The sequence below is a fragment of the Chiroxiphia lanceolata genome, chromosome 1, assembly GCF_009829145.1.
Source record: "Chiroxiphia lanceolata isolate bChiLan1 chromosome 1, bChiLan1.pri, whole genome shotgun sequence".
Lineage (NCBI taxonomy): Eukaryota > Metazoa > Chordata > Aves > Passeriformes > Pipridae > Chiroxiphia > Chiroxiphia lanceolata.
The window spans coordinates 86962352-86988353 of record NC_045637.1 but is presented as its reverse complement, the minus strand read 5'-3'; the positions used below and the strand labels follow the sequence as shown (position 1 = coordinate 86988353).

The 26002-nt window shown below is 44.3% G+C and overlaps 1 protein-coding gene across 1 annotated transcript; it reads left to right on the top strand.

The window, feature by feature from the left end:
* The first annotated feature begins 2801 nt into the window (after positions 1-2801).
* On the top strand, positions 2802-25645 carry PXDC1 (PX domain containing 1). Its single transcript, XM_032702035.1, has 5 exons — positions 2802-3182; positions 15994-16085; positions 16370-16487; positions 20210-20321; positions 24605-25645. The coding sequence occupies exons 1-5, from the start codon at positions 2927-2929 to the stop codon at positions 24720-24722; spliced, it is 696 nt and encodes a 231-aa protein (XP_032557926.1). The 5' UTR covers positions 2802-2926; the 3' UTR covers positions 24723-25645.
* Positions 25646-26002: the final 357 nt, after the last annotated feature.

Below are 26002 nucleotides of genomic sequence, written 5' to 3'. Positions count from 1 at the left end.
CTCATGGGGGAACAACAAACTGATCCTGCATGTGCAGCATTAGGCATAGGAGTACTACTACCCTTCATACTTGTAAAATTCAGCAGGATACGGCATCAGGATGCCAGTTTCAAGCCCTTTAGATATAGAATTTTCAGCATAGGCTCATTTTCCGTAAGCAGGCAGTGACAGGCACACAGGGGTTTGCGTTATTTGAATATTTTAATTAAGCTGGAAGCGTGGCACCAGTCAGGCTGAAAAATAGAACCAAACATTCAATGCTTGAACCTACAGGATGCTACATGCCAACCCTAGCCCAGCAGAAGATGAGAACCCCCATCCAAGACCTTGCAGAATTCACTGAAGTCAGAACTCCTACAAGGTGCTGAGGGTCTCAAAGGTCTGTCAAGTGACACACAGAGTGTGGGCAGGCCAACAATAGCAAAAATCATTCTATTGCAAAGGCAGAAAATACCAGTCAGAATGAGCAGAAGTTAAATGCTTTCCCTGCTTAAACAGAAGCAATGCAAAGCTGACATCTTTAAAAAAGGGGGAATTACTCTCATGGTTCTCTTCCTAGAAGTTTCACTTCCTTAGGATATGTGGTTATTTTGGGTTAGCACAGCAACTGCCAGAAGAGAAGGCATTTTATACTTTTTTATACTGACGAACAGGGAAGACCACCATGTCCTGGAACAAGAGGAGGGATTACAAAAGCATGCCCTGAACAAAAGGAGCTGTGTGGAGATCTTCCTGCAGTATAGAGGTTCACAATAATTCCTTTCCTGTGAAGCCACACTGAACATTCTGAACAACTAATATGGGATACTCGGGAGATGTCTAGTCTGACAGTGACATGAAAACCCTTTTTGTGGTGATCCAAGGTGAAGTGAGTGGGCCTCTGCCAAATACTTTGCTCTGGTCAGAACTATACAGGTCTCTATGGGAAATGCCTGCTTTCAGGTTGTTCGCTTTGTTTGGGTTTGTATCGCAGCTATGGCCCAGCACTGTTCGCAAGGAAGTTGGTTTGGTGGGAATAGGATCTGCTATATCTTGAGTATTGCCTGCCTGTTTTCAAAAATACAGACTTCTCTAAAGAAATAGCTGCAAGTGCTGTATAGTCAAAGCTGCAGCAAACAGGCTGCACCTTTCTGTTTGGAGAGATGGGACTCAGTTTGCATTCTTTATATATGACTGTGCTTCAGAACAAACCAAAACCAGTTTTGTTCTATAGAAGCTAAACAGATAAAATATACAATTGCGACATCATTGCATTTGTAGGAGTTGGTTTAATATAGAGACATCTGGCACCTGAATTAGGTAGGCAGCTATTTACAACATTATCTATTGAAAAGAGTATTGCTTAGTTATTTAATTATACATTTTACAGAAAACTATTAAGTAACTTTCACCTCTGTGCCATTCCATCATGTTTATTTGTGCTATCCCAAGGTGATACAGCTGCAATGCTCTCCAAGCACTGCTTTTTGGCTGATACCTGTAACAGTAGTCTTGTCTGTGGGCTCTGATGATTTTTCTGAGCAGTTAAACTACACCTGAATTGTTACCGTGTGAATTCCTAGCTTCCTGAACCACAGCAAAAAACGGCTTAAATTTTATAATACATAGTGTGAGTGTAGTGACCTCTGACCTCCCTAGATTATACAAACAGGAAAGGTCTCTCCTGCTCCAGGCCATGGAATGACTCAGGGAAGTCATCCACTGCCTCCCTTGGCTCTGCCAAGCCCCTCTGCTGCAAAAAGTCTGGTGCCTGAGGCCACTGCCTTCAAGCAGAATCCCCTCCTGGATGATGCATCCCACATCACTGCGCTGTCATTTGCTTCACCTTCAGTATGTATATCTTAACCCCATAGCTTCAAGGCATTTGCAGGCATCCAGGCATCTCCCACAGATTTTGTCGCTTTACAGTGCATCTCCGTTTTTGCCAGATGCCTACTGCTGGCTGCTGCAGCCCCTGCCAGCATTCCCTGTGCCCCACTCTCTGGGCGTTAAGGCAGGGCATGCCATGGGGTCCCCGTGGGAAGGAAGGACTGTATTTGTAGGCACAGGCCTCCCCACCTCCCTCCCGAATGCGATGCTGCTGGAGGCTCCCTTAGGGATGGCGTCCCGCCAGGCTATTAAAAGGCTAAAGCAGTCCCAGGCACCAGCCCCATACTCCCTTTCTCCGGCTTTTCCCCTCTATACGGGCTCCCCTCTTCCCGGTGGTGCAGTCACGGCTGCCGGGGTCTCCGTCGAGATTTCCCAATGCATAGCAGGACGCTGGTCAATCCTGTGCGCCGCTGGCGGCTGACAGCCTGACAATCCCCCTCTTCCTCCTTCAGCTGGCCAGGATGGAGGTTTAAAGAAAAAAAAAAGTAAAAAACAGAAAAGAAAACTTCTGGGGTCACTGGGAGGGGAAAAAATTTCCTCGTCACGTCTGTTACGTCTGCGAAACCGTCCCGAGAAGGAAGAGGAGGATCCCGCCCCGCGGGGACCGCAGCGTTTGGCGGAGAGGGTGAGCGCTGGCTGCGAGGCCGGGGTTGGGGGAGTCCCCCCCGCCGTGGACGGGAGGGGCTCTGCCTTCCTGCGGCGCCGAGGAAGAAGGGGCCGAGCCACCCTGCTCCCCGCCCCAGGAGGGGGTGAGAGCCGCCCTGCTCAGTGCTGGGGGCTCGGCGGGGCAGAGGCTGAGGTGCTCGGGCCGTCCCCTCGCCGCCGGCCGCCGTCTATGAGGCACTAGCGAGCCCTCCTTCCAGCGCCGGGAGGCGGCACAGCCCCGGCGGGCAGAGTCGGACCGGGCCGGGGGGGCCGTGGGGCGGGTGGCACCCCCCTTCTCTCTTCCTCCTCCTCCTCCTCTTCCTCCTCCTCCTCCTCTTAACTTGGCCACGGCGGCGCGGGGCGGTGCGCTTCGCCCTGCGCCGGCGACGGGGGATGTGCGGGCGGCGGCGGGATGGCTTCGGCCGTGTTTGAGGGCACCTCGCTGGTGAACATGTACGTGCGGGGCTGCTGGGTGAACGGGATCCGGCGGCTCATCATCAGCCGGCGGGGCGACGAGGAGGAGTTCTACGAGATCCGCACCGAGTGGTCGGACCGCAACATCCTCTACCTGCACCGCAGCTACTCTGACCTCGGCCGCCTCTTTAAGCGGCTCCTCGACTCCTTTCCTGAGGACCGGCCCGAGCTGTCCCGCTCCCCTTTGCTCCAAGGTTTGAGCAGCTTTCTCGGGCATGGCTCTCGCTGCTCGGCAGGAGGGCGGGCGGGTTCCCCCGGGGCTGGCGGTGGCCGGGGAGGACGGGCGGGCGAGTGGGTCCCTCTGGACGGAGGGAACGGGGGTGAGGAGCTGCTGCGGGCCCGGACGGGGTGGGGGGCAGAAAAGCTACGGGGGCGTTTTGCGGTCGGAAACTCCGCCCGGGATGTTGATTTGTGTTTCCTTTTTTTTTTTTTTTCTTTTTTTTTTTTAATATACGGGCTACCCCGCAGCCGGGGGATCCAGCAGGAGGAAGACCCCAGTCTCTGTCTCCCGCTGCGCGGCTCCGGGCTTTGCTGGGCTATGGGAGCAAAGGAGTCCCCGTTCGCGCTGCCCCTCTCCGGTGCCTCCGGTCTCCCCGAGGAAGGGCTGGGGGGTGGCTGGCGGGAGAAGGGGCGTAGCTGAAAAATCTCTGTATCTTGGTATGTTGTTTGCCACAAGGAGAGGGGAAAAAAAAAAAAAAAAAAGAGGCTGCGACGCTTGCCAGTGGACAGAGCGAGTCTGGGAGCTGGCATAATTCCTCGCATAACTTCTGCAAAATGGGAATTGCACCAGCGGTTAGAGAGTGTTCCCTTCCAGTTTCTGAAGTGGATTAACCCAAGTCGGGGGATGTTGCCCATGCTCAGGTCTCTGTGCAGAAGCAGGATGTACCGTTGGGGCTTGGTTTTAATTTGTTTAACTATTGAGGTATTTTTTAGATAGAGCTACGCGTTTTGCTCTAACATATTTCAAGTGTATAGAGTGGTGCGGAGCATCCGGTCATCTAAAAATGGATGTATGCGTAGCACTTCCAGTCTTCCCAGTTGTTGAGCTACCACGTAGATGATTTGATTGAACAGGAACGGGGAGGAGCCGATATTCTGTGCATGTTTTCCTCTGTGAGAGGATGGGGAAATTTTCCCTAGCTCTCACTTCGCCTCTCGCCTTGCTAGTGTGACTCCCTTGCAGAGGGTCTGCGGTTTCCCATTCTCGGGGCTGGGTCTCCACCGCTCATACCGGACTTAATTTCTGGGCCCTCCCTGTGCGACAGCGGGCTCTGTTCCCTGCGGGTGGGGATTGTCTCTCCCGGACTGACTCCCCGAGGATGTTTTCTGACGGGTGTTTAAAGTGAGACAGGTCTTTTTCCGTTGTCTTGCCAGATCCCTAACCCCTGGTGGTGGAGTAGGGTGGTTTTTTTAATGTGCCTCACATAAAAGTGCTCTTTACCTCTCCTTAGCTTCTTTCGATCTCGGGAGCCGCAGCCCGCTTCCCGGCGTGTGTTCCCCGGCGCTGGGCTTTCCCGTTCCCGCTGCCGGGAGGTGGCAGCTCGGCCCCGCCGGCCCCGGGAGCTCCGCCGCCACTCGCAGGCCCTGAGTGCCCTCTGCAGACGACGGGAACGGGCGCAAGGCAGCCGGGGAGCTGCAAAGCCCCGCATCCCCTTGCTGCCCACTCCGGCGTGCGGGGTAGGAGGTGCTTGCGGGGGCTGGGTGCCGGAGGAGGGCTGTCTGCCCCCGCTTGGGTGCAGGCTGGGAATGGGGAGTCCTGCGGGTCCCAGACCTCCACCTCTCAACTCTGATGTGTGCCTGGCACATACGATGTCTTATACTATTAGGTTGCTGACCATGGATCTAAGTATTGTGAAAACTTATTACCCTTTTTGTGTACCCTACATAAAGTACTCAGAATGTGATTTTTAGTAGTGCTGAATGTCTGTAAATTCTAAGTAACACGGCCTTCAAGTGTATATGGCACCTGGGCCCTGGCTTTTGAGAATGCTGGGTAGGTCTGGAGCAAGCCTGCCTGTGGCCTGCAGGGCACAGCACCTGCCAGGGTCACTGTGGCTAAAATTGGGCCTCCCAGGGTGCCAGTAGTCCTTCTTGTTGGCAGCTTGGCAGCTGGGCTGTGGTGTGTGCTGGGTCTGGCCGCAAATCCTTGCTGGCCCTGGCCTCCTGCCCCTCCCATTGTGCACAGGAGCCACTTCTTGTCCTAGAGCCATTTTCATTCTTCAGTGCCTCTCTCAAGTGAGCGTGGTTTCTCTCATGTCTCAAGGCCTGCCGCAGCTTTTGCAAAATATTAAAACTATTTTCGCATCTCTCTGAGGTATTATTTGTGCAGTTTGAGCCAGATGGAATTACAGTCCCTTGCACTGGCTTTACTTGACAGTCCCAGGTAGCATACACCATTAGTGCATGAAGAGCTGGGAAAGATTAATCATCCTCCGACTGTATTGCTCGATCCGTCCCTAAGACCTAGAGCCAGCAACCTTACCTTTCTGACTTACCTTTCTCTCAGGAAGAGACATACTGACTTCAGTAGAATTGGGAATGAGCAAAGCATCAGCCCAGGATTCGAAAAATCAAAACCCAACATGAACAAATGATCTATTCAGCTTGTTGGGGGGGTAGGGGTTAACTTTGCAACAGAGATAGAATAAAAATCGGGAGTAGTTTCTAAGCAGTCACAGCATGCGTCACAATTTCAGTAATACTCTGTTTAAAATTATGCTTCTCCTGCTCTAACGAAAATTATTTTGCAGAGTGTGCTTCTCTGCCTAGAGAACACTTTGTCATACCAACATTTTAAATTGACTGGCCACAGCCTTGTGTAACTTGACAAAGTTGAAACATAAAAATCTCATTTAACTAAGTGACACTGATGCAGCTTTGGAGGTAAGAAGAGATTGCATGGGGCATGTCTGATCTTTACAAAATTCGTGGGGTAAGCATAGTTTCTTAATGTCCTGTTTAAAAGCAGACGTCCTTCTGCCTACAGTGAAGCTCAGTACACTTACTGCAACAAAAACACCTGACAAAAGCCCACTCTTGTGTGTATTAGCATTTAGTCATATGCATTTGTGTGCATTTTTATATACATACAAATATATATGCATATGTATGTGAGTTTGTATATGTGTGTGTATTTATCTTGGGCTTTCTGAAAGAAGGTGAATATCAGCTGTGCCTTTTATCTGGAGGAAGGAAGTGGTGAAGTGTTGCAAACCAAATTTGCATTGCATTGAAGGACTCCACAGTCCCTACAGGTTTGCCTAAGGAGCATTAAAAGGACTAGCATTATCCTACAGCTCAGTGAAGCTACAGTATGTTACATTTAAGGGATATGGTTGAGGAGTGAAAGCTTGAGCTATTTGATGTTATTAACCCTTTAAGAGGTTTTTTTTTTTAAAAAAAAAGTCAGCAATATTAGAAAGAGTTGGTTGTTACCTTTATTGCTAGCTTCAGCAAACAGCTCATACTGAGCAGGAGTGTGCTCCTTTTCTTGCTCAGCAGCAGCAAACCATCCTCTCCATTCCTTTCTTCACCCTCATCCTTTTGGACTGACTTCCACAATGCTCTCCCCCTCTGTACTCGTTGGAGCTGCTGAGTGCTTTGAAATTGCAGAGGAGAGGATGGGAGTTATAGTTTTCTGCAGTGGCAGTTCATCTTACACTTTCTTTGATATGAGAAGAGGGGAGGTCCCAGTGGGGAGTCTGGCATTCACACAATCTGGTCTTGTCTTTGATAACTAATAAGAGCACGTGGCAAAGTGCACTTTCTGCATCTGGGGTGTACTATGATGCTAAAGGCCAAGGACATTCAAAAACACAAGGCATCTCACTGGTAAGCTGGTAAACAAGGTTATTTATGTGCGTACCTGCAGGGTGACTAAATATGATTCACTATGATGTTACCTATAACTTGCTAGTACTTTATTCATCTTTGAAATATGCCTGTCCCTTGCTCTAGGCAAATGTAGAAAAGAGGATCACAGAAAAACACAGGCTAGTTCACTCTTGCAGTGAACACAGCCTAATGGTACTAAACTGTCTGTTTCTATATGCAAAGTAAACAACTTTTGTATTTAAATCAGTTTGTATGAGAAAGGCAGAGCTATGAACTTAGAAGCTGACTTAAAATTGATGATTTAGAAATAGTTACAACAGACCCAATAGAAACCAAAAGTGAGGTCTAAACCTGAAAAAGTACTCTTTTTTTTCCTCCCCCCTCCTATTTTCTGTAAATACTGCTTGTGAGGGATTCTCATCTAAGATGATCCAGCTTCAGTGCAGTCAGGCACCTCTCTCGCCTTGACTTCAGTGTGGGCAGAATCAACCCTTAAGTGCAGAACCAGAAGGCAAAAGAGCACGTTACCAGCCTGTCAAAGTTGGGATTTTTTTTGCCTATGGAGTGGCAGAGTGGTTTCTGACAATACTCCTCTGAACTTGTTTGTTGCCCTTGTCATCAGAACAGAGACTCAGATGCTCTTTCAGTGTCACTGGTTGTATTGCACCTATGTGTAGCACCTGGTTCTGCTCTGATACTCTGAGCTGCCAAATCAAAAACTCTCTGACAGGTTTATTTTAATACTAGATGGGCTTCTCTTCCCAAAGTGCTCATTTTCCTCCTTTCCATGCCTCCTCTGACTCGTTCTGCTCTGTTGTGGCCTTTTTCCCCCTTGCTCTCCTTTCTGTTATTTCCTCTCTGCTCCTCCAAGTTGCTTTCCCTGAGCTGCTTTCTGTTCCTTTTCTTTGCCTCCAGGTTTCCCTCACTGGCATGCTGCCATCTATAGTTATCTGTGGCTCTCCAGAACTTTTCTGTTGCCTTCTGCCTTGCTGGTGCTCGACTTTTGTCCATCCGTAGAAGCTTTCCAGTAATGGTGGAGATTTCCTATAGAAACTTTACACCTTTAATTTGCCCCATAGCATAGAGGTAGTCACTTAACCTGCAGCAGACCCTGAGCAGTCCCTCACAGATGACTAGTGCTGATCTCTGAGCCTTGTGCCTGCCTCTGGTGTGGTTGCCTCAGGTGGGAAGCAGATGATGAGCTGTTTTCTGTGTCCTGTCCGAGTGGCTGTGCGCCAGGAAGCACATGGTGAGCTCCTGCAGGGCTGCTGCTGGACGTGCACAAAGCAGAAGGCAGCTCCTGAAGAGCCAGCCCAGGAACATTGTATTTGCTTGCAAATGTTGCATACATAACTTAGTTTTCTATATGCTGCATTATAGCATTGTTGTTGTTGTTGTTGTTTACAAGACCATCTGGGAGTGTGATTTATGAGAAGAGGGAGTTCTACAGAAGGAGCATAGTGGTTTCCACAGACAGCAGCTGTTCCGGTGCTGTGACAATACAGATAAATACACTGCATCTATTGTGCTCTTTTCATTGTTGACATTGTCAACAGTTCATTAGTGGAGCTTGCTCAGAGCTTCTGTCTGGCAGACAAAGGATGCAGCTCTTGGTTATCAGGCTCTAGCAGAAATGTGTAACCAAAATTAAGTTTGTGGCTTCTGGGTTTGTTTTTTTATTAGCTGAATTTCATGGTTCATTGGTAATGATGGAGATAAATGAAGCTGGCTGTGTTGTTATAAAGCTAGACACGAGTTGCTTTTTTGTGGTGAACGAAGGCAATGTGTGGGGGAAGATTTTGGTGGAAAGGAATGGAAATGAGTAGTGTTTTTCATGACAGTTCTCACCTGATAAGAAATCAGCAGTAAAAATGATTGTAGGAGCTTGCATTTTTCATCATGCTTTGACTGCTTTATTCATTTTATCTCATTCTTCCTTTACATCTTTTTCTTTTTTGTGGCTCATCAGGCATCAAGACAGGGAGCTCTGTGGGGAAAGCCTGTCAGCCGAGTTCTGCCACCAAGAGGTGCCATCTTCCCTCCAGAGATCCTGGGAGATCCCATCATCAGTAATACAGTGTGTGGAAAACCCATCATCTTGAGGGTCTGGATTTCTCAGCTTTTAACTGCCTCCGTGCTTTGCAGAAGTATTTGAGTGTTCTGGGGTCCTCAGGAGGTCATGGTGACAGCTTCTGTTCTGGGGGGATTTCAGTCAGGCAGCTATTTGGATAGGACTTTTCCCTATCCTACATCTGCTTTATATGAACTGCAAAAGAAGAAGTGGCCTGTGTTAGAGCTAGGTGTGGGCAGTGTTTTGAATTTCTCTTTCTGCATCAAACAGATTTATCTTGGTATCTTCAATATGCTTGTTGCTACCTACTGGACCTTCAAAAGTATGGAGTGACTTACATGCACTTTGTGCATTGATACCTCTTTAAAAAAATTTTGTTCCTCAACATCAAGTTTAAGAAGGTAAGAAGGGCAGCGCAATATGTGATACATGTGAAAAGTCCATCTCCATACACCCCTCTTTTCAACTCCACCATGTACTTTTAGCTGCTCCCTCAGTAATGCCACCAAGATAGATCTTGTCAGTAATATTGCATAAATAGCAAACCCTTTGTAAAGACTTTAGAGACTGTAGTGACTGTTGTCATATGAGATGAATGAATTTCCCCACAAAGGAAAGGGGCAAGTGTGACTGTCCCAGAGAGGGGCGTTGTAGGCAAGAGGCATCAAAGAGGAGTTGCTAGAGCTGCCGGACTTAAGTCAGACCAGTGCTGTAGCTAGCTCCTGTCCCTAGTGATGAGAATCAGATGCTGCAGAAGACAGCATAAATAACAGGCAGAGAACAGAAAATTGACAGTCCTGGTCTCTACTAATTGAAGATCTGTTATCCCTAATTGCCTGGAATTATCTGTTGTTCTCTGGATCTAATCAAGTCTTTGGATGTAAGGGATTCCTGTGGTGTTATTTCTGCAGAGTTACTGAAGAATATGTGAAACAAGCTTTCCCATATGCTGGGTTTTTTTTTAATTTCCTGCCTTTACATACCCCTGAGTATTCTTTTGCCCTTCTAACAACCTTTCATCCTCTTCTCCTTCATCAGAGAGGAGTCAGCTGTTAGTGGGAGTTTTACCCTTTTCAGAATCCAGTCTGAGGTGGCTAATGCCATAGTTCCCAGGTGGCGAGGTTGAGGGAACACATGTTTGCAGGGAGGAGGGATGCTACTTGGGCAGCTGCTAGGAGGAGCAATGTATCATGGCCATGAAGCAGGGAAAAGTGACAGCTGAAGTGGTATTGAGAAGAGCCCAGTTTAGCAGAGGGAGGAAATAGCAAGCGGTACAAAGGAGCACAGTAGCAGAAAACATTGGGCTGAGTTGCCACCTTTCAGCCTTGATCCATGTGCCAGCTGAGTAGCTTCAGTTCTGCATGTTTCTGTGGAATATCTGTCTGTGGGTCTGCTCAGAAGTCAACTGTGCATGGTCCCTAGCAGCCTAATCTGACTTTGGATTTGGCCCTTCTTTGGATGAATCAAATCAGATTCTTTTACTGAACATTATTGAACATTATTTGTGATTTTGTATATCTTCTGTCGCGGCTGGAACTTTCATTCTATTGCTCCATCCTGGATTGTGTGTGTACACATGGGTTAGTACATATCTGAGGGAAAGGAGGAACAAGGGAAAAGGATAAAAAATATTGAGCACTGCAGTGTTAATGAATACTGTAACTGGGGAAAAGAGGCATATCTCCTGTTGAAGCAATAGTCCGATCAGTAGAGAGAGCAGAATAGCAGTCTCCCATGCAAGACAGTTTACATGTGTTCTCTAAAGATTTAAAGTTCCTAACTGCTGCTTGCAGGTTTGTGCAAAGAGAGAAGGATGGACTCAAGATCTGAATCTAGATGAGAGGGACTCAGTGTAATACTTATCTTCATGTACTTACTAAAATACAGAGCATTTAGGAGTATCAGCATTCCATCTTGCTCACATCTTCAGAAAGTACACCTTGGCTTCTGCTCTTGTTCAGCCTCCCATACGTATTGAACTGATTTTGAGAAAGTAGGGTATCTCTTGGACATTTTTTGTTCCTGTCCTGGCCACAAACAAGAAGTGTAGTCCTTTAAATTGGAGAAATAGGGTTTGCCCACAGTTTGAGATCATGCATACATAGCGACTTGTATATAGCAACACATCTCCAGAAAAAACAAACTTCTGGGTATCATCATTGAAAGATGACATTGGAGACATATGGGAGTTAGGCATGAGCTTACTCTTCCTTGGAAGGCACTATAGGATATTTGAGACAATGTGCTCATTGTCAATGCTGACCATCAGGACTGCTCTGTGATTTCATTATGAGCCATGAAGCACATGCTGCAATTCCTGTCTTGCTTCCTGCAGTAGAAGCATGGGATGCATTATCTGTGGTTTTCAGAATGTCATTAATTGCAGATTTGGTGGCTCACATGGCAGTAATAGGACAGCACTACCAAGGCTTCTGTGTTTACATCAGAGGTTGGCTCTCAGTTTGTTCTCCTCTGCTGCTGAGCTCGTTTCCTGCCTGTTTGCAGCTCTGGGCCCCTCTCCCATGCCTTAAGCCAGCATACCAGGTACACAGCTGCCGGCCTGCTCCCCCAGCCTCCTGCAGCTGCTCCAGCACCAGGGTCCCAGAGCAGGAAGGATGCTGCAGGCCTGTGGTGCCGTTTGTACTGTGCTTTTCCAGACATGTGTTGCTCTGTGTAAAGTTGCTACCTACGCTTGGTCTCAAATGGCAAACAAATCCTTTTCACGGAGTCTTGAGGACTCTGCCTGGGGCTTTTGGTCCGGAAAGTGGCAGAGATGATGTCAAAGGGATTGAGTGAGGTCACTGACTATGGGGGCCGTGCACACAGCAGGTGAGTGCCACCCTGGGTTAAGTGGTATGCCTGTGTCGTCCCTCCCAGCACCCGGTGTGTGGGCTCCCCTGTGTGCAGGGTGAAGGAATCTTAGAAGTTTGTGGTATTTGACAATAGGGTTTGTGGTAAAAAAAGGAGCCAGGGGGACTCCAGTTTACCTCAAGCCCTATAAACATAGATGTTTATAGCATTTAAATCACTTGAAATAATAGCTAATTGTCCAAGCACGGTGTGGGTAACAAGATAGAGAACAAAGTTTTCCTGGGAGGAGTTTGTGCATGTTTTCCATTAGCAGTCAGACAAGGGCCAGGGCAGAGAAAAAGGCATGAGAACAGCCTTTCACCATGACCTCACTAACAAATTTCCCAGCTCTGAGCTCAGTTCTGTTGCATGACTGAACAAGTGGAGAAAACACAACTGGTTCCAGGATACTGTTTGCTTTACCAGTATCTTATTTTTATTTTATAGCAAGTGGAGTAAGGGCTCTTGGGTTGTAAAAGCCCCAGATGGAAATATAGGCTAGACACATATTTATGGTCTGTGGGCAGAGACAACAGCCTTGGGGCATGTTATAGCTGCTGTATGGATGTTTCATATGCAGTCAGTGGGTCCCACACACTCCAGATGCATCCAGCTTGTGGCGCATTTGTATCAGGGTTAATGAATGATGGGAGTGCTGGGCTCTGTCTGCAGAGTCAGCTGGCATGTGTGTGTGTGTCTGTTTGTTCAGGCATTTCCAGGGTCTGGAGATCCTACATCAGTCTCTGGCTTTTTTTTTTTCCCTTTCTTTCTGCCTCATCAAATCTTCCAAACAGGAGAAAGAAGACAGGCAGGAGAGAAGCCCCCACAAAGTGGAGAAACTTGGGTGCGGTTCTGTGACCCTTCTCTATACAAATCCTGATTCCTGGGAGAGAAAGGAGCTTGAATGGGGCATCCTAGCCTACAGTCTCTTGCTTCTTCTATGACGTCTGGGGTTTCCTGAGGTGTAGCCTTTGACAAGAGCGGTCTGAGGTATTCCCTGCTGCTCACCTAATTGTGCTGGCAAAGCAGAGAAGGCCCTGTGTTGTGGTGTGGGAGAGGAAATGAGGTGCAGGGGAGGGTGAGAGCACCTTAAACCAGTGTCGACACCACAGACTTTACCTTGCAAAACCAGGGTGTTCCTCATGCACGTATGTGCCGTGGTTGATGACAGCAGCCAGTTAGTGAGTGCTGAAAGGGACTGAAAGGAGGGACTGGGACCTGCACTCCTCCTGGCTGCTTGGGCAGCCAGTGCCTCATTCTGGTTTGCACAGGTGTGGGATTGGGAGCAGCGTCTCGGGCCATGGGATCATTGGCTATGACTAACTGAAAACCACAAAAGCATCTGTTAACTCTTAAAAACAGAGACTTGCAGAATTAAGATAAATGACAGCCTTACAAACTTTGTGGCAATTGCAGAAGAAATTACAGGTTTCAACATATATATATAGCCAGGCAAGTGGTTTCTGTGTGTTTGGGCTGTAGATGTATGAAAAGGAAGGCTTTAACCTGGCCAAACTGAATTCCTACATGGGGAATTCATTTAAGGTCAGCAGCTTTATACCCCAAAGCTGTTCGTCTGCAATCATTAAGCACATATATAGGAAGCTGTCCAGGCAGATGTATCACTTACTCTCCTTCCTACGCTGTCTGCTTTTTGGTTTTGATATTACTAAAAGCTTCAGTAAGAAGTGGTTTTTATCGTGTCAGATGTTACAAGTTGTCTGTGCCAGTTTCCAAGTTGGAGTGTGGGTTTGCATGGCTGGTGTCATTCCAAGAACTGGAAGGAGGAAATATACCAGGGCTGGAAATTCCTGGTGAATGCAAGAAGCTGTGAAACCTCCCACGGGGTGATCTGTGACAGTGCAACAGGCTGACAGCCTTGTCTGACTTCTTGGTGAAGCATAAAAAGGCCGTGTGGAGCTGCAGATGCTTTCCCTGATTACTAATGAGAGAAAGTCCTAACCGCTTGGCTGGTTTTCCTCACAGGATGAATGCTCAGGGTTGTTGGCAAGGTGTTTTTTTGGTTTGTTTTTCTTTTTCTCCCCCTTCTGATCCGAATATCTTCATTTATTTGAAAGTATCCCTTTTCTTAGTAAAATGCTAATTTCAACAGTAAATGCTTATCTGGGAAAGGGTCCAAGATTGAGGGCAGATTTGACACAGAGCAGTTGAATGCCGAATCCTGTGTGGGTCGATGATGAGATGTTCACCTGCAAGGTGGGAGGCACAGTCGGGTAGTCTCTGCTCTAACTATATCAGTATTTGTTCAGAGTGGATCATGACCAGCAGGTGAAGTGGAGGCACCCCACAGTAGCTGGCACCAGGGTGGCTGGCCCTGTTTTCTGTGATGTGGGCTACAACAGGGCATCAGCATGTTTCTAACATCCATAGGTGGGTGTCTGAGCTATGGGGCCATTGGCAGCTTTTCTTTTTCTTTTTTTTTTTTTTTAAAGGGAAGATGAAACCACTTGTATTGAAAGGTTTGAACATCATTCAGATGTGAGATGGGAACATATTTGTGGAGGGGTGAAGCAGATCCACTCAGGCCTGGTCACACCCAGTAGTTAGGAAGATGAAAGGTGCTGGTCTGCAATTCAGGTCTGTAATGTGAAGCACAACCCAACTAATAGGCAGTCTGTGGACTCATGCAGATGAGTTTTTTCTCATTTACAGCCTTTCAGAGAATTTCCCTGCAAAGCTACTTGACTGTAGTGTAACCATTCAAAGCAAAACACACGCTGCCTTCCTTATATGCCTGCAGGTGTACATTGCTCTGCTATTAGAAGGGACAGTGAGTTGTACAGAGGTGAAGTGATAGTGATGCTGAAAAAACAGGCAAAATGAAGGACTTGTTGAGCAATAGAAGGGCTTATACAAACAGGCTACTTTTGTGGGTCAACCATCAAGTAAACCCAGTTGCTTTGGAAACAATCTCTGTTTTATTCAGAGCTGTAACTGGAGGAGAGCTGACAGCTTCAAAGTCACACTTTTGTCTGGAAAGTTTGTATGGGATCACATCTCGTTGGTAGCAAACAACACAGACTGATGCAGACTGAAACTGTGGATGTTCCCACGCTGTGCGTATTTATGGTTCTTCATGTACATTTGTCTTTTAAATAGGGAGATAGAGATGTACTTAGTTTAACACAATTTTAGTATATTGAAGTGCTTTCTCACAGACTGCTTTGCAGATTTACAGTTTTGATGGTTTTGATGGTTTTGATTTATTGGGTCTTTTCCTGCTCCAGCTTTTTGTTGGTTTTTTTGTTTGTTTGTTTGGTGTGGCTTGTTAAATTTAATAATTTCTCTCAGGTATTTCATTTTCATGTGTGTGTCTTGCTCCTTGGAAAAGATGCACAAATGTAGAGGCTAAATGATGGTTGAGTTAGAAAAAGTATGTTGCAAATATCAGAAATAAAAGGGCTGCTAGAGGAATGTGAGATTTTGAGGTTTAGTTCTCCTCGTATTCCCTGTACATGAGAAACCTGTGCTATGTTTCTCTCAGTCTGCTAGAGGAGGGGGAAGTTACAGATGTCCTGCAGGTTATACATACAAAATACAGTATTACAGTTGAAGATCACCATACTGAGCAATTCAAAATTACATCGTAATCCATCATTCTGGACACTGGACAGTAAAATTCCCATTTTAATTCTTTCAGCAGCACTGTGGTAATTCAGTGATCATATGAAAAAAAAAGAAACCTAAACAGTGGTCTTGCACTTGAAGAACATGATACTGAGAAATTTTCCTTGGGGCGCTCACTGGGGTTTACAGTCAGAGAAATACAAAACTGCCCTCAAAGCCTTTTGTTTAGCTTGTGTTTATTATTTTCCTCTTATCTGTGGGTTGTATTTTTTTTGTTTTCTTGGGTTTTCTTTTACTTTCTACTGACAGGAAGAAAAAGGATGAATAATGGTTCTTGGAAGCAGAAAACAGGCTGTTTGATTATCATTGCTGGGAATGCTGTGTAGCAAAACTGTGGGTGAGGGAGTAGGTGGTTCTACTTCTGCTTGTCTTGCAATTCCTAAATATGATCACAAACAGCTGAGTTTGTGTCAGGCTTGCAACTCTGCTTGTAACTACACCCACCTCGGTTTGAGGTCCACTCTTTATCATCAGTTGGTTTAAAAGACATTTCTAGGAGGCATATTTGAGGTTATTCACATCTTGAGTGGCTGCTTTTGGCTGCTGAAATGTGTGTAAGTGTGCTTTTGTCTATGCTTATGATCTATTTGCCTTGTTTCTAGGGCTCATCACAATAAAAGAAGCCCATGATATAGAAGCCAGACTTAATGAAGTGGAAAAGCTTCTGAAGACTATTATAAACATGCCCTGGAAGGTGAGCAAGCCAAATTCCAGTTTAGCCCAGCTTGACTCCTCCTTATGGTGACGTGCACTGTAATGCTGATTAGAAGGTGGTGGGCTTTGCCAAACTCTGAAAGAAACAGCAATTTGTTGAGTATCTTGGAGAAATGCTGAGGGCCAGAACTGTGTACGATGCCTCCAAGCTGTTGCCTGTAATAAGTCTTTCTGTCATACTACAAAGGGGTGGAGAGGGAGAAGGGGAATAAAGCAAACCACTGGTAAAAAATGATATCTGTTATTTTTCTCTCTCTTTTTAAGTATTCAAGATCTGAAGTTGTCCTCACATTCTTTGAGAGATCTCCTTTGGACCAAGTTCTGAAAAATGACAATGTCCATAAAATTCAGCCAAATTTTCAAAGTCCAGTTAAAATATCAGGTAAGAGTTGTTAGCTTCCTGCAGTTACAGAATGAAAATTACTTTATTTGCTGTTCCCCTTATTCTTTCTCTATCAGCAATTCAAAAGATAGTTCTCAGTAGTCTGCTTTATGATATAGAACATATAATTAGCCTTGAGATACTATGCAACGTGTTCAGGTGATAGAGTGGCAGGTGAAATGAAGGCTGATGAATGCAAATAAGTGGATGTGAGGAAAATGCAGTCCTTACTGCATATTGTCACTTATGATAGTGCTTTTACCACTTAAAAAGAAGATTTTGAGGCTATTGATACAGTTCTATGAAAATGTAAGCTTAGTGCCAAGCGATGAACAAAGCCAGCAGTGAGAATATTGGATATTATTAGGAAAGGAGGCAAAAACAGAGGAGAGGAGCACAACCCCATCTTGAAAAGACTGTGCACAATTTTGGTCTCTCCATCTCAGAAAGGATATAATAGAATTTAAAATTACACAAATAAAGGACAAGGACTCAAGCTGTTGAACAGCTTCTCTAAGAAAGAGGTTAAATAAAGAAAAACACTTCACCTATGAGAAGAGGCGAGAGTGGGAGTGTGATGGAAATCTACGGAGCTGTGAATAGAAGGAGGTCACTACCCTGTACTTCTCTTGAAACAAGAGCTATAGGTTATCCAATATCATTGACAGACAACAGGCTTTAAGCAAACAAAAGAAAGGTTATAATATTGTTTTGTTTTCATACAGAACATAGTTGATGAGTGCAACTCATTGTCATAGGATATGGTGGAACTGAAAGCATAAGTGACTTCAAAAAGGAATTAGACAAGCAGGTGGAGGAAAAGTACATTGAAACCTGTCACAGGTGGAGACACAGGAAGTTTGTAAACCACAGATTGCTAGTGGAGATTGTGGAGAGCAGTATTACTCTATCCTTGCCTATTCTTTTAACCTTTTCCCTCTTCATCTGCTACTGACCATTGTTAAAAGGTTTGCGAACTTCTGGTGTGCCTGGTTTTGTATTTCCATACTGAAACATTTTGTTTGCTCCTAATGTCAACTGCTGGGTTTGTGTCACAAGAAGAGCTTATTCAGAGCACTAATTGAAGTGAAATACTACACAGTCCTCCAAAACGCATAAACCATTTAGCAAGAAACTGATATCAGTTTTCTTTGGTGCTAATGATGTATCTGTTAATGGCCAGTCAACATGCTAAAAGGTGTAAATAGTGTGCCTTCAAGGTTGTTCTTATACACAGAGTAAACTATTTCTAATTGATCCTTAGCTCTGGTTCTAAGTGAATTAGTCCTCTGTTAAATAAATATCTTTTTAATTAAATGGAAGATGGTTTAAAAGCCCACTAATAACTCTTTAGAAGAATAGTGTGTAATACAGAGACTCAGTGAGAAGCGTGATCTTGCCAGCCAGTTTGGTCTCATGCCTTCTTGCTGAGCCACCCAAGCCCAGGCTGTGGGGCAGCTCAGGGATTGTAAAGAGCACCCTTAGGGACATACTGCAAAGTGGGGTGATGCAAGTCTGGCTTCCTGGGAGCAAGAAATGGGAGCCAACATACTTATCTCGCTCTCCACTTGTGGCTAGGGAGGTTTGGATGATGCCTGGAATTGATGTAGAAACCTCACATGAAATTCCTCATGTGTATGTTTTTCCAAAGGCTGACCACGGTTACTCTCTTTGCTCCTGAACATCAGGTCATGTTCTCAGCGCTGACCCTTGAGAGCATATTAACAGGTTTTGTCTGAAGTATGTTGCTACTCTGTGAGACCAGAGCTGCAAAGTGGGTTGTAGATCCTGCCCATTATGAAGTGAAGGAACACCAAACTAAATGCTATAAAAATGTTCCAGAGTGTAGCTGCTGTCAATAATACCTTGCTGTTGTTGCAAACAGCAAATATCAAGAATAAATGTATTTGGAATTACATAGGTTAGAGGCTGAAGTATTTCTCTGCTTTGAGCTTTTTGCTGTTTGGAAGGGTTTCATATACCTCTTGGGAAGGCATGCACCCCCTCAGGGCACATGTACTCTGTGTGTACATGACTGAATATGGCACATGGTGGGTACAACACAGAGAAGACAGTCAAGATGAAGCTAAATTCAGAGCAAGGCTGCCTGTCAGATAGACAGAGGCTAGCAGCAAAGGGAACCCTCCTACAACTCCTGTATGTAGAGGAGCTATGGAAACCATGTTATCTGAATAATAGCAGGTTTTGTCATACCTAATTAATTAGAGGAAAATTCTCCTACCCATGTAGCTATCCAAAAGCATCTTGTGTTTATTAGTTTTATCATTGGAGTGATTGCTGCAAAGAATGTAAGAATATAGGTGGAAGTTTGCTGTTAATTGGTATTTACCTCGTCTGTATGCTGCACACTGGGAATGGTTCAGTGTCTGGCAGCATTGTCAGTAGATGGCAGTAAATGATAATGTGTAAAGCAGTGAAATGCTGTAACTCTTAGGTCATGTCAAGGACACTAGGAAAACACTGGCATTTGTGTTAATCATAGTGCAGCAGCTTTCTACGTGGCTTGCAGTCTTAGAAAAGCAGGCAAAAATATATTCTCTGAAAAAAACAAATTGTCCCCCATATGGTCCTTCTCACAGTGGTAGGTGATGGGAAAGAGAGAAGGGGCTACCCTTTTAGACTCTTAGATGAAACCTGAATTTGAATTTATGATGTAAATCTTATTCTGCAGTACAATGTTTGCTCAAGATAAGTAATGTGAAGTGTGATTCTGCTGGGACTCACTGTTTTTACAACCCCCAAACATATTCTACTGAAGTGGGTTGCAGTAAAATACAGACTGAAAGTTGAAGATGACTCTCAAGAAAAATATGGAAATGAGTTCTGACTTTAACTTAGGACCATGTAAATGTTAAAAAATTACCTTCTTTCTCCTATCTCATCTCCTGTTCATTACTTGAACTGTATATATAGCTGAAATTTGTTTGTGTGTTTTCTGCCTACCATATTTTCTGCCACAGGCTAATTTCCTTTTGTTGTACTCAGAATGAAAGGCTGTAACACAGGGCCATTGTACCTTGAGGCAGATCAAGAGTTATCCTACTTAAGTCAGTGCTGATTTTTTGAAAGATGTTTATTTATTTTCTGACGTTTCTAGCTTAATCTAAGATTGTGTGGCCAAAAGAAATCCTTGTGATTTGCCTAGTTTGACTTTCTGTACAGCACAGATGTGGATTAACTTCTCATTCACATCAAATACTATTCTAATTATAAATTCTCCCCATGGCAGTAAAGTTGGTGGAATTAGGTGTAAATTTTAGATATTCTGTATTGGAGGCTTCTTAAACAGTGAGAAAAATAAGCATGGTTAAGGACAGTGTAACACATGCTATTGCTTTACATGACTTAAAATTGGTGGGTGAATTAACTTGGAAAGCCACTTTTTATTTCCCTTTTTCTGTCTTTTTATTTTTCCTTAACTGGCTTAAGCCTGGGACTGACAAGGAAAAATACAATTGTGTTTTGTTGGTGCTAGTTGTTTCAGATACTCTGTGTCATGAATTGATTAGGTGAATAAAATTGCTTCAGCACTGGCAGTTTGCAGATGTAAGAAGCTACGAAACCAACTCTTCATCCCTGCTTTCATGTGCAGATTTTCAATGTCATGCACACGTCTCAGTTCATAGCCATGTCCATTACATACGATACGCAGTTGTTTTTCAGCTTTTTTTTTCATCTTGTTTTCTTTCTTCTCCCAACAGAAATCATGCGATCAAATGGATTTTGTTTAGCCAACACTGAAACAATAGTCATTGACCACAGTATACCTAATGGAAAAGAGAAGCACCTGGATGTAGATTCAGCAGAACATTTGTAAGTGGGGTTTGAGCATGACCAGTGCCGTCACCTTTGGGTAAAGTGTAGCTTTCCCTACCCCCTAGCAAAATGTTGTTGTCTGTCTAAGAGCAAGACTGGTAGAGCTGTCATTCTGACTGGCTAAAGATTACTGAGCCTGATTGCTAACACTTCACAGCGACTTCTTGTTAAAAGGGATAAAATGGCAGAATGATTGATGCCAAGGAGCTCAATCCTCTGTACGAAAAAAGAACTGTGGTTGTCATAGGGATCCTGCCAGGTGAGAATACAGTTTTTTCTTTCTCTCATGACTGTCATGAGAGCTTCTTTGAGCCCAAATATGGAAACACAAACATCCTTACAGATGGTATATCCTACTACGAAGGGTAGTAGGATGTTTGGGATGCAAAACACCATCCTCAGAGGGGAAGACACTGCTGACCATAATTGAACAAAGGTCAGCTGGGACTTGGTGGAGCATGTGTATTTCATTAGGGAAAAGGGAATTTGGAGTTTTATTGGTAAATTCTGCTCCTAATGCATGGAGGTATTCTGGGCTCAGAGACCTGTAACCAGTAGGGCTTTTATGGCCATAAACCAAAGCACAAGAAGTTCAACCTCAACATGAAGAAGAACTTACATTGAGGAGAGCAGAGCACTGGAACAAGCTGCCTAGGGAGGTTGAGGATTCTCCCTCTCTAGAGACATTCCAAACCCCTTAGACGCATTCCTGTGTCACCTGCCCTCGGTGACCCCACCTCGGTAGAGGGGTTGACCTAGATGATCTCCAGAGGTACCTGCCAACCCTAATGATTCTGTGATTCATGTAGGTCTTAAGTCAGTGACTTAATGGGTATTGATGGAAATCTGCACAGATTTCTGTCATAGCAGGTAATTGATGTTTCAAATGAACTTCAGGTAGTGAAGCATTTAAATATTTTTGATGAGAAACATTACTTGCTTTTTCATTAGACCAGTCAAAATGATGGAAACAGAATACTAAAAGCCTTATGGATCCTTTATCTTTGAAAGCAGTGATCTGTCTTGCCACATTTGAAATGTGGTAATTGACAGTCTTTAGCAAGATTTAGAGCTTGACAAGATTTTTTCAGAAGCTAAAGTGTATCTCTGGCTACAGTGTCACTTCTTGAAGTATTTTTATTAACTTATCACTTAGTGTTTTGAACCTTGACCTTGCTAACAGCGTTTAAGCTTATAAGCTTGTATTAATGAGGTTGAAATGGCACACTAGAGGTAATTTTGTAAGGCCATTGTCTGGAAATTAAAGTTGATATACTTCTCAGTGGATCACTCTTTAATACTGAGAGTGAGAAATAATAAGAGCAAATTACCAAAGGAAGCCTTTTCCTTTCTTATTTTGATTATTTAAAAAATTTTGATTAAAAAATGCTTATAAACTAGTTTTGTTTTGAAAAATGTGCTGCAGCCCAAGCAAAACTTTCTGACCTGAGATCAGAAACTGCCATCATCCAACTGTCATCCCACTGAAGTCAGAGACTATTAAGGCCAGAAAATACTAATATGATAAAAACTATGTTGTGGGCATGGTTTCCCAGAAACTGTGGTGGAAGCAATAAATCTAGGGTAACAGCCTGACTTTGTGCATTTGTGGTTTCACTTCCCAAAGGATGTGAAGTCAAAAGGCAAGAAGTTAGTAAATTTCTAATGTGTGTTTTATATGGTGGTCTAAATTTTCCCATTCTGTAGCTGTATTTTATAGTCAAGAGGTAATAGCAAGGAGATAATGGCACCAGTGTAGCACAGCTGTTTTGTAAGAAATTGAACTTTTTTTTTTTAAAAGCAGAAATTTTCTATAGTAATAGGACAAGGCGAAATGGCCTTAAGCTGAAGGAGGGTGGGTTTAGATTAGATATTAGGAAGAAATTCTTTACTATAAGGGTGGCAAGGCACTGGAACAGTTTGCCCAGCTTGTGGACTCCCCATCCATGGAGGCATTCAGGACCAGACTGGATGGGGCTCTGTGTAACCTGGTCTAGTGGAAGGTATCCCTAGCCATGGAAGGCAGCTTTCCAGGCATTCTTCCTCTGATGCATTAACAGAGGTTAAAATGGTAAACAAGTGTGTCTTACAGCACAAGAAGTAGGCTCTTGTGAAAGATAATGTGTGTGTCAAGGTACTTTGTGGAAAAAATAGCAAGGGCAGGAGTTTGGGCATTTAGGAATCTGCAGGTCCATAGTAGCTTGCAGAGTTTATTTTGAGAAAAAGACCTGTTGGTAACAGCACAAAAGTATTCTGACTGTTGTGTGCCCTATAAACTGATAACTGTAGTAAACAGTCCTGATTAATTGGGTTTGGTTTTGTATGAGCACTCTAGAGTGGTGCTTTGCAGACTTCTGTGCGCACACTTCCTTTTTGGTGGCAAGGAAAGCTTTCTGCTTAACCACAGCATCTGAATGCCACTGCTTTGTACCTCACATTCTGGTTGTAGTAACCTATCAGTGATTCTGAAGAACCACAAAATCTGTGGGACCTTTCAGTTGTAATAATCTAGTTTTATACTATTGACAAGAGAAAGAGAATAGAATCTGAGTAGCCTTCTTGACTCCTCTTACGCTTTCTTCATTCTATCTGCCCCACTGGTATTTCATAATCTGTTGTTTCTGGATCACTAGCAGTGCATAAGATAGCACAACGTGATCTGTGAAGTATTTGCAAGATATCAAGTCAACTTCCTTCTGCACATGTTCCCACACATGCAGGGAAGCAAATAGCCTGGAGGGAGTGGAGGAATGAGGGTGATAAACATTCAAAGTTCAGTCTCATTTCTATTTCATCTAAAGCAAAGAGCATAGCAACAGCACTGCAGGAGAAAATCTATGAATTTCTGCTCAAAAAACTGTTGTGGTTCTCATCGTTAAAAAAAAGAGATGAGAAGGACCAGTCAGGAGTATGGAAAAGTCAGAACTATGGCCATACATTACAGGATGTGAAGACCATGCTATCCAATAACTTATGATGCTTCTAAATAAAGTTTCAGGAAGAGATGGGAGTGGGAGATATATCTGTTTATTTATCCTACCACTCTTCTTCAGGTCCTCTGAAATACCTGATTCTTAGGTCACCCTCTAGGGTGAGTTTGCTTCACTTACCTAAGCAACTCTTAAGTAAGAGTCTAACTAGTTTGTGTGCTAGTGAGATGCAATTTTAAACATTAATTCTTTTAAAGCTCATCTGTTTATCTGCCATTCAGAGAGCTGAAGTAGACCAGCCTAAAAAGGTGTTAGAATACATGCTATTGTCAGAGCTAGGTTAGGATTTCTTTTTCCATCTTGTGCAATTTTTCAGTTTCTATTATATTTTGTTTCTCATTCTATCAGTGTGAATGAAAGTTCTTTCCAAATATTAAAGACAGTGTAAAAAAAAGAAGCTTGACAGTTCTTCAAATCCCTTTCTAAAACTGAGATAAAATTTAATCCTTGGCCTGCACTGACTGCCTTTAACTGTTAGGCTATTGAGGAAGAAGATAATGTTTCTTATAGCAGAAATTCAAGCCTCATTGGAATGGAAATGTGTATAATTGAGGAAGGTGTAGGTTTTAGCAAGTTGATGCCTTCTGGTTGAGAGTAGGTGTGAGACAGTGGGTAATCCTTGCAAAAGTTCAGGTTATAACACAGGATTTGGGAAGTAGGAAGGAAAATACCCAAACAAATAAAACTAAATTTGAAATCTCTTTATATTTGGGATTTCTCTGCTTGCCAAAATTTAAATTTTGTGCCACAGGGAGGACAACAAGGCTCTGGAGAAAGGACACTGTAGTCATATCTTCCTACTCACGTTAGACATTTGGCCTCTTACAAAAGCCAAACCCAAAGAAGGTACCTATGAAGTAAAAGGGTGAGAGTCCAAATTTAGATGGGAAACAAAGGCAGTTCCCTTTCCACTCTTGCATAAGAACTGAGACATTTCGTGTTGTTGCCACATGCTGGGGGAAAAAAATAGAAGGATGTGGACTTCAGCTGCATGATTCACTCTTCCAAGGCTCACTTGCTGGTTCTTTCCTTCCTTCCTCACCAGTAGCTTTGAAAGTCAGGGATAACAAGATTATTTGCTTGCATGTACCATGGCTCTCACTGGTGTATGGTTTACTCTTATACACATGGGTGTAAGAGGGAGGAGGAGGAGGTGTGGATGGAATCAGCTCCAAGTACTTCTCCTTCTCCCTTAGTACTGTTCTTCCAATTCCTTTGACTTTGATTTTCTAAATGAACATTAACGACTTAATGCCTTTTGGTGTTTGTTTTTCTTTCATTTCTCCTTAGGTTCGAAAGTGTTAGTGACTTTACCTCAGAGCTAGAAGACAGTGATGATCCAACAGCTTATGTCACCAATTTGACATACTACCACCTGGTTCCATTTGAGACTGACATTCTGGACTGAGACTGCTCAAGGATGCAGTCAGCCAGCATCCAGCCAACCTCTTCATCTATAGGCTCTGCTATCTCTGGCATTGCAACTCTGTGAATAAGGCTGTGCAGACAAGACCAACAGCAGAGAAGCTGCAGCAAGTACACCACAAAGCTGATTTTGTAGTGTGGTCCTCCGTTGTGTATTATGGAGACATCTTGTAAGGAGATTACTGCTTTGCTGTTGACAACAAACTCGTTTTCTGTGAAAGCAAAGCAGCAGAGGCCTCTTGGGGCTGAAGGAAATCTCTACCGTGCCTGTGGGAACTGCCACTCTGATGCAGCCGTCAGAAACTTGTGCTGTGGTACTCTGTCAGCCGTGCTCCTCGGCTTGCAGTGCAATTTGAGGCTTCCTCTTTTAGGATACCAGCAGAAACCTCCCCAGATGGTGTGACCACGCTTTTTATGATGTGCAAGCAAGAAGACAAGCAAAGCAGCTGAACTTTGTCAGTTCCCTCTGCAGTTGCTTAATAGAGGTCTTGTGGGTCGCTTTTTGCTCAGCTACTGGTTGATTGGTGCCTTACACGAGATGTCAGAAATACCATTGAGTGCCTCCAGGAAACAGAACACATGAGCTGATGGCTTTACTTCTTTTAATCGTGGGCTTTTATATAATCACTGAAAGGGTGACTGCTCTTTCCTGGAATAGTAAAGCAGGCAGCAGCTGGCATTGCAGTGGACTGTGCATGATGTTTGGGTACCCATACAGTTTCAGAACTCTGGAAAGCTGATGGGAAAGCTGAGCTGCTCTGCTAAGAAGGGTCAAGGCTATGGCAGGCACTTTGATACAACTTTTTTTTTTATGAGGACCAGCATATGTGAATGGTGCTTACAGTTGTTTACATCAGAGAAATAATTCCCTATGCATATTTCTTCCCAGGGCTGGGAAGGAAGACAGTAAGATTTATGTTGTATTTGGACTGAAAAAGACTGATAAGCTGTATTGTGTCTACAGTGGTAGGAAAAACACTTGCTCCACTGCCAACCAGTCTCAAGGAATCTGTCTAACTTTCCAAGATCTGCCTGGAGGGGTCGTGTAATGCCATGGATTTCAGCAGAGATAGGACAGTGGGAGCAAGAGTGGGATTGGACTCTGCAGCCTCTTGACTAGTGTAATGTTAAAGTCTCCTCCGAGTCTTTCTCTAGCAGAGCACTCTGAATTCCTTGCTCTCACTATGAGTGCTCAGCACTTGCCAACATGACCTTTCATTGAGCTTTTTGCGAACTGTTTGCAAATCTGAATTCGAAGGGATT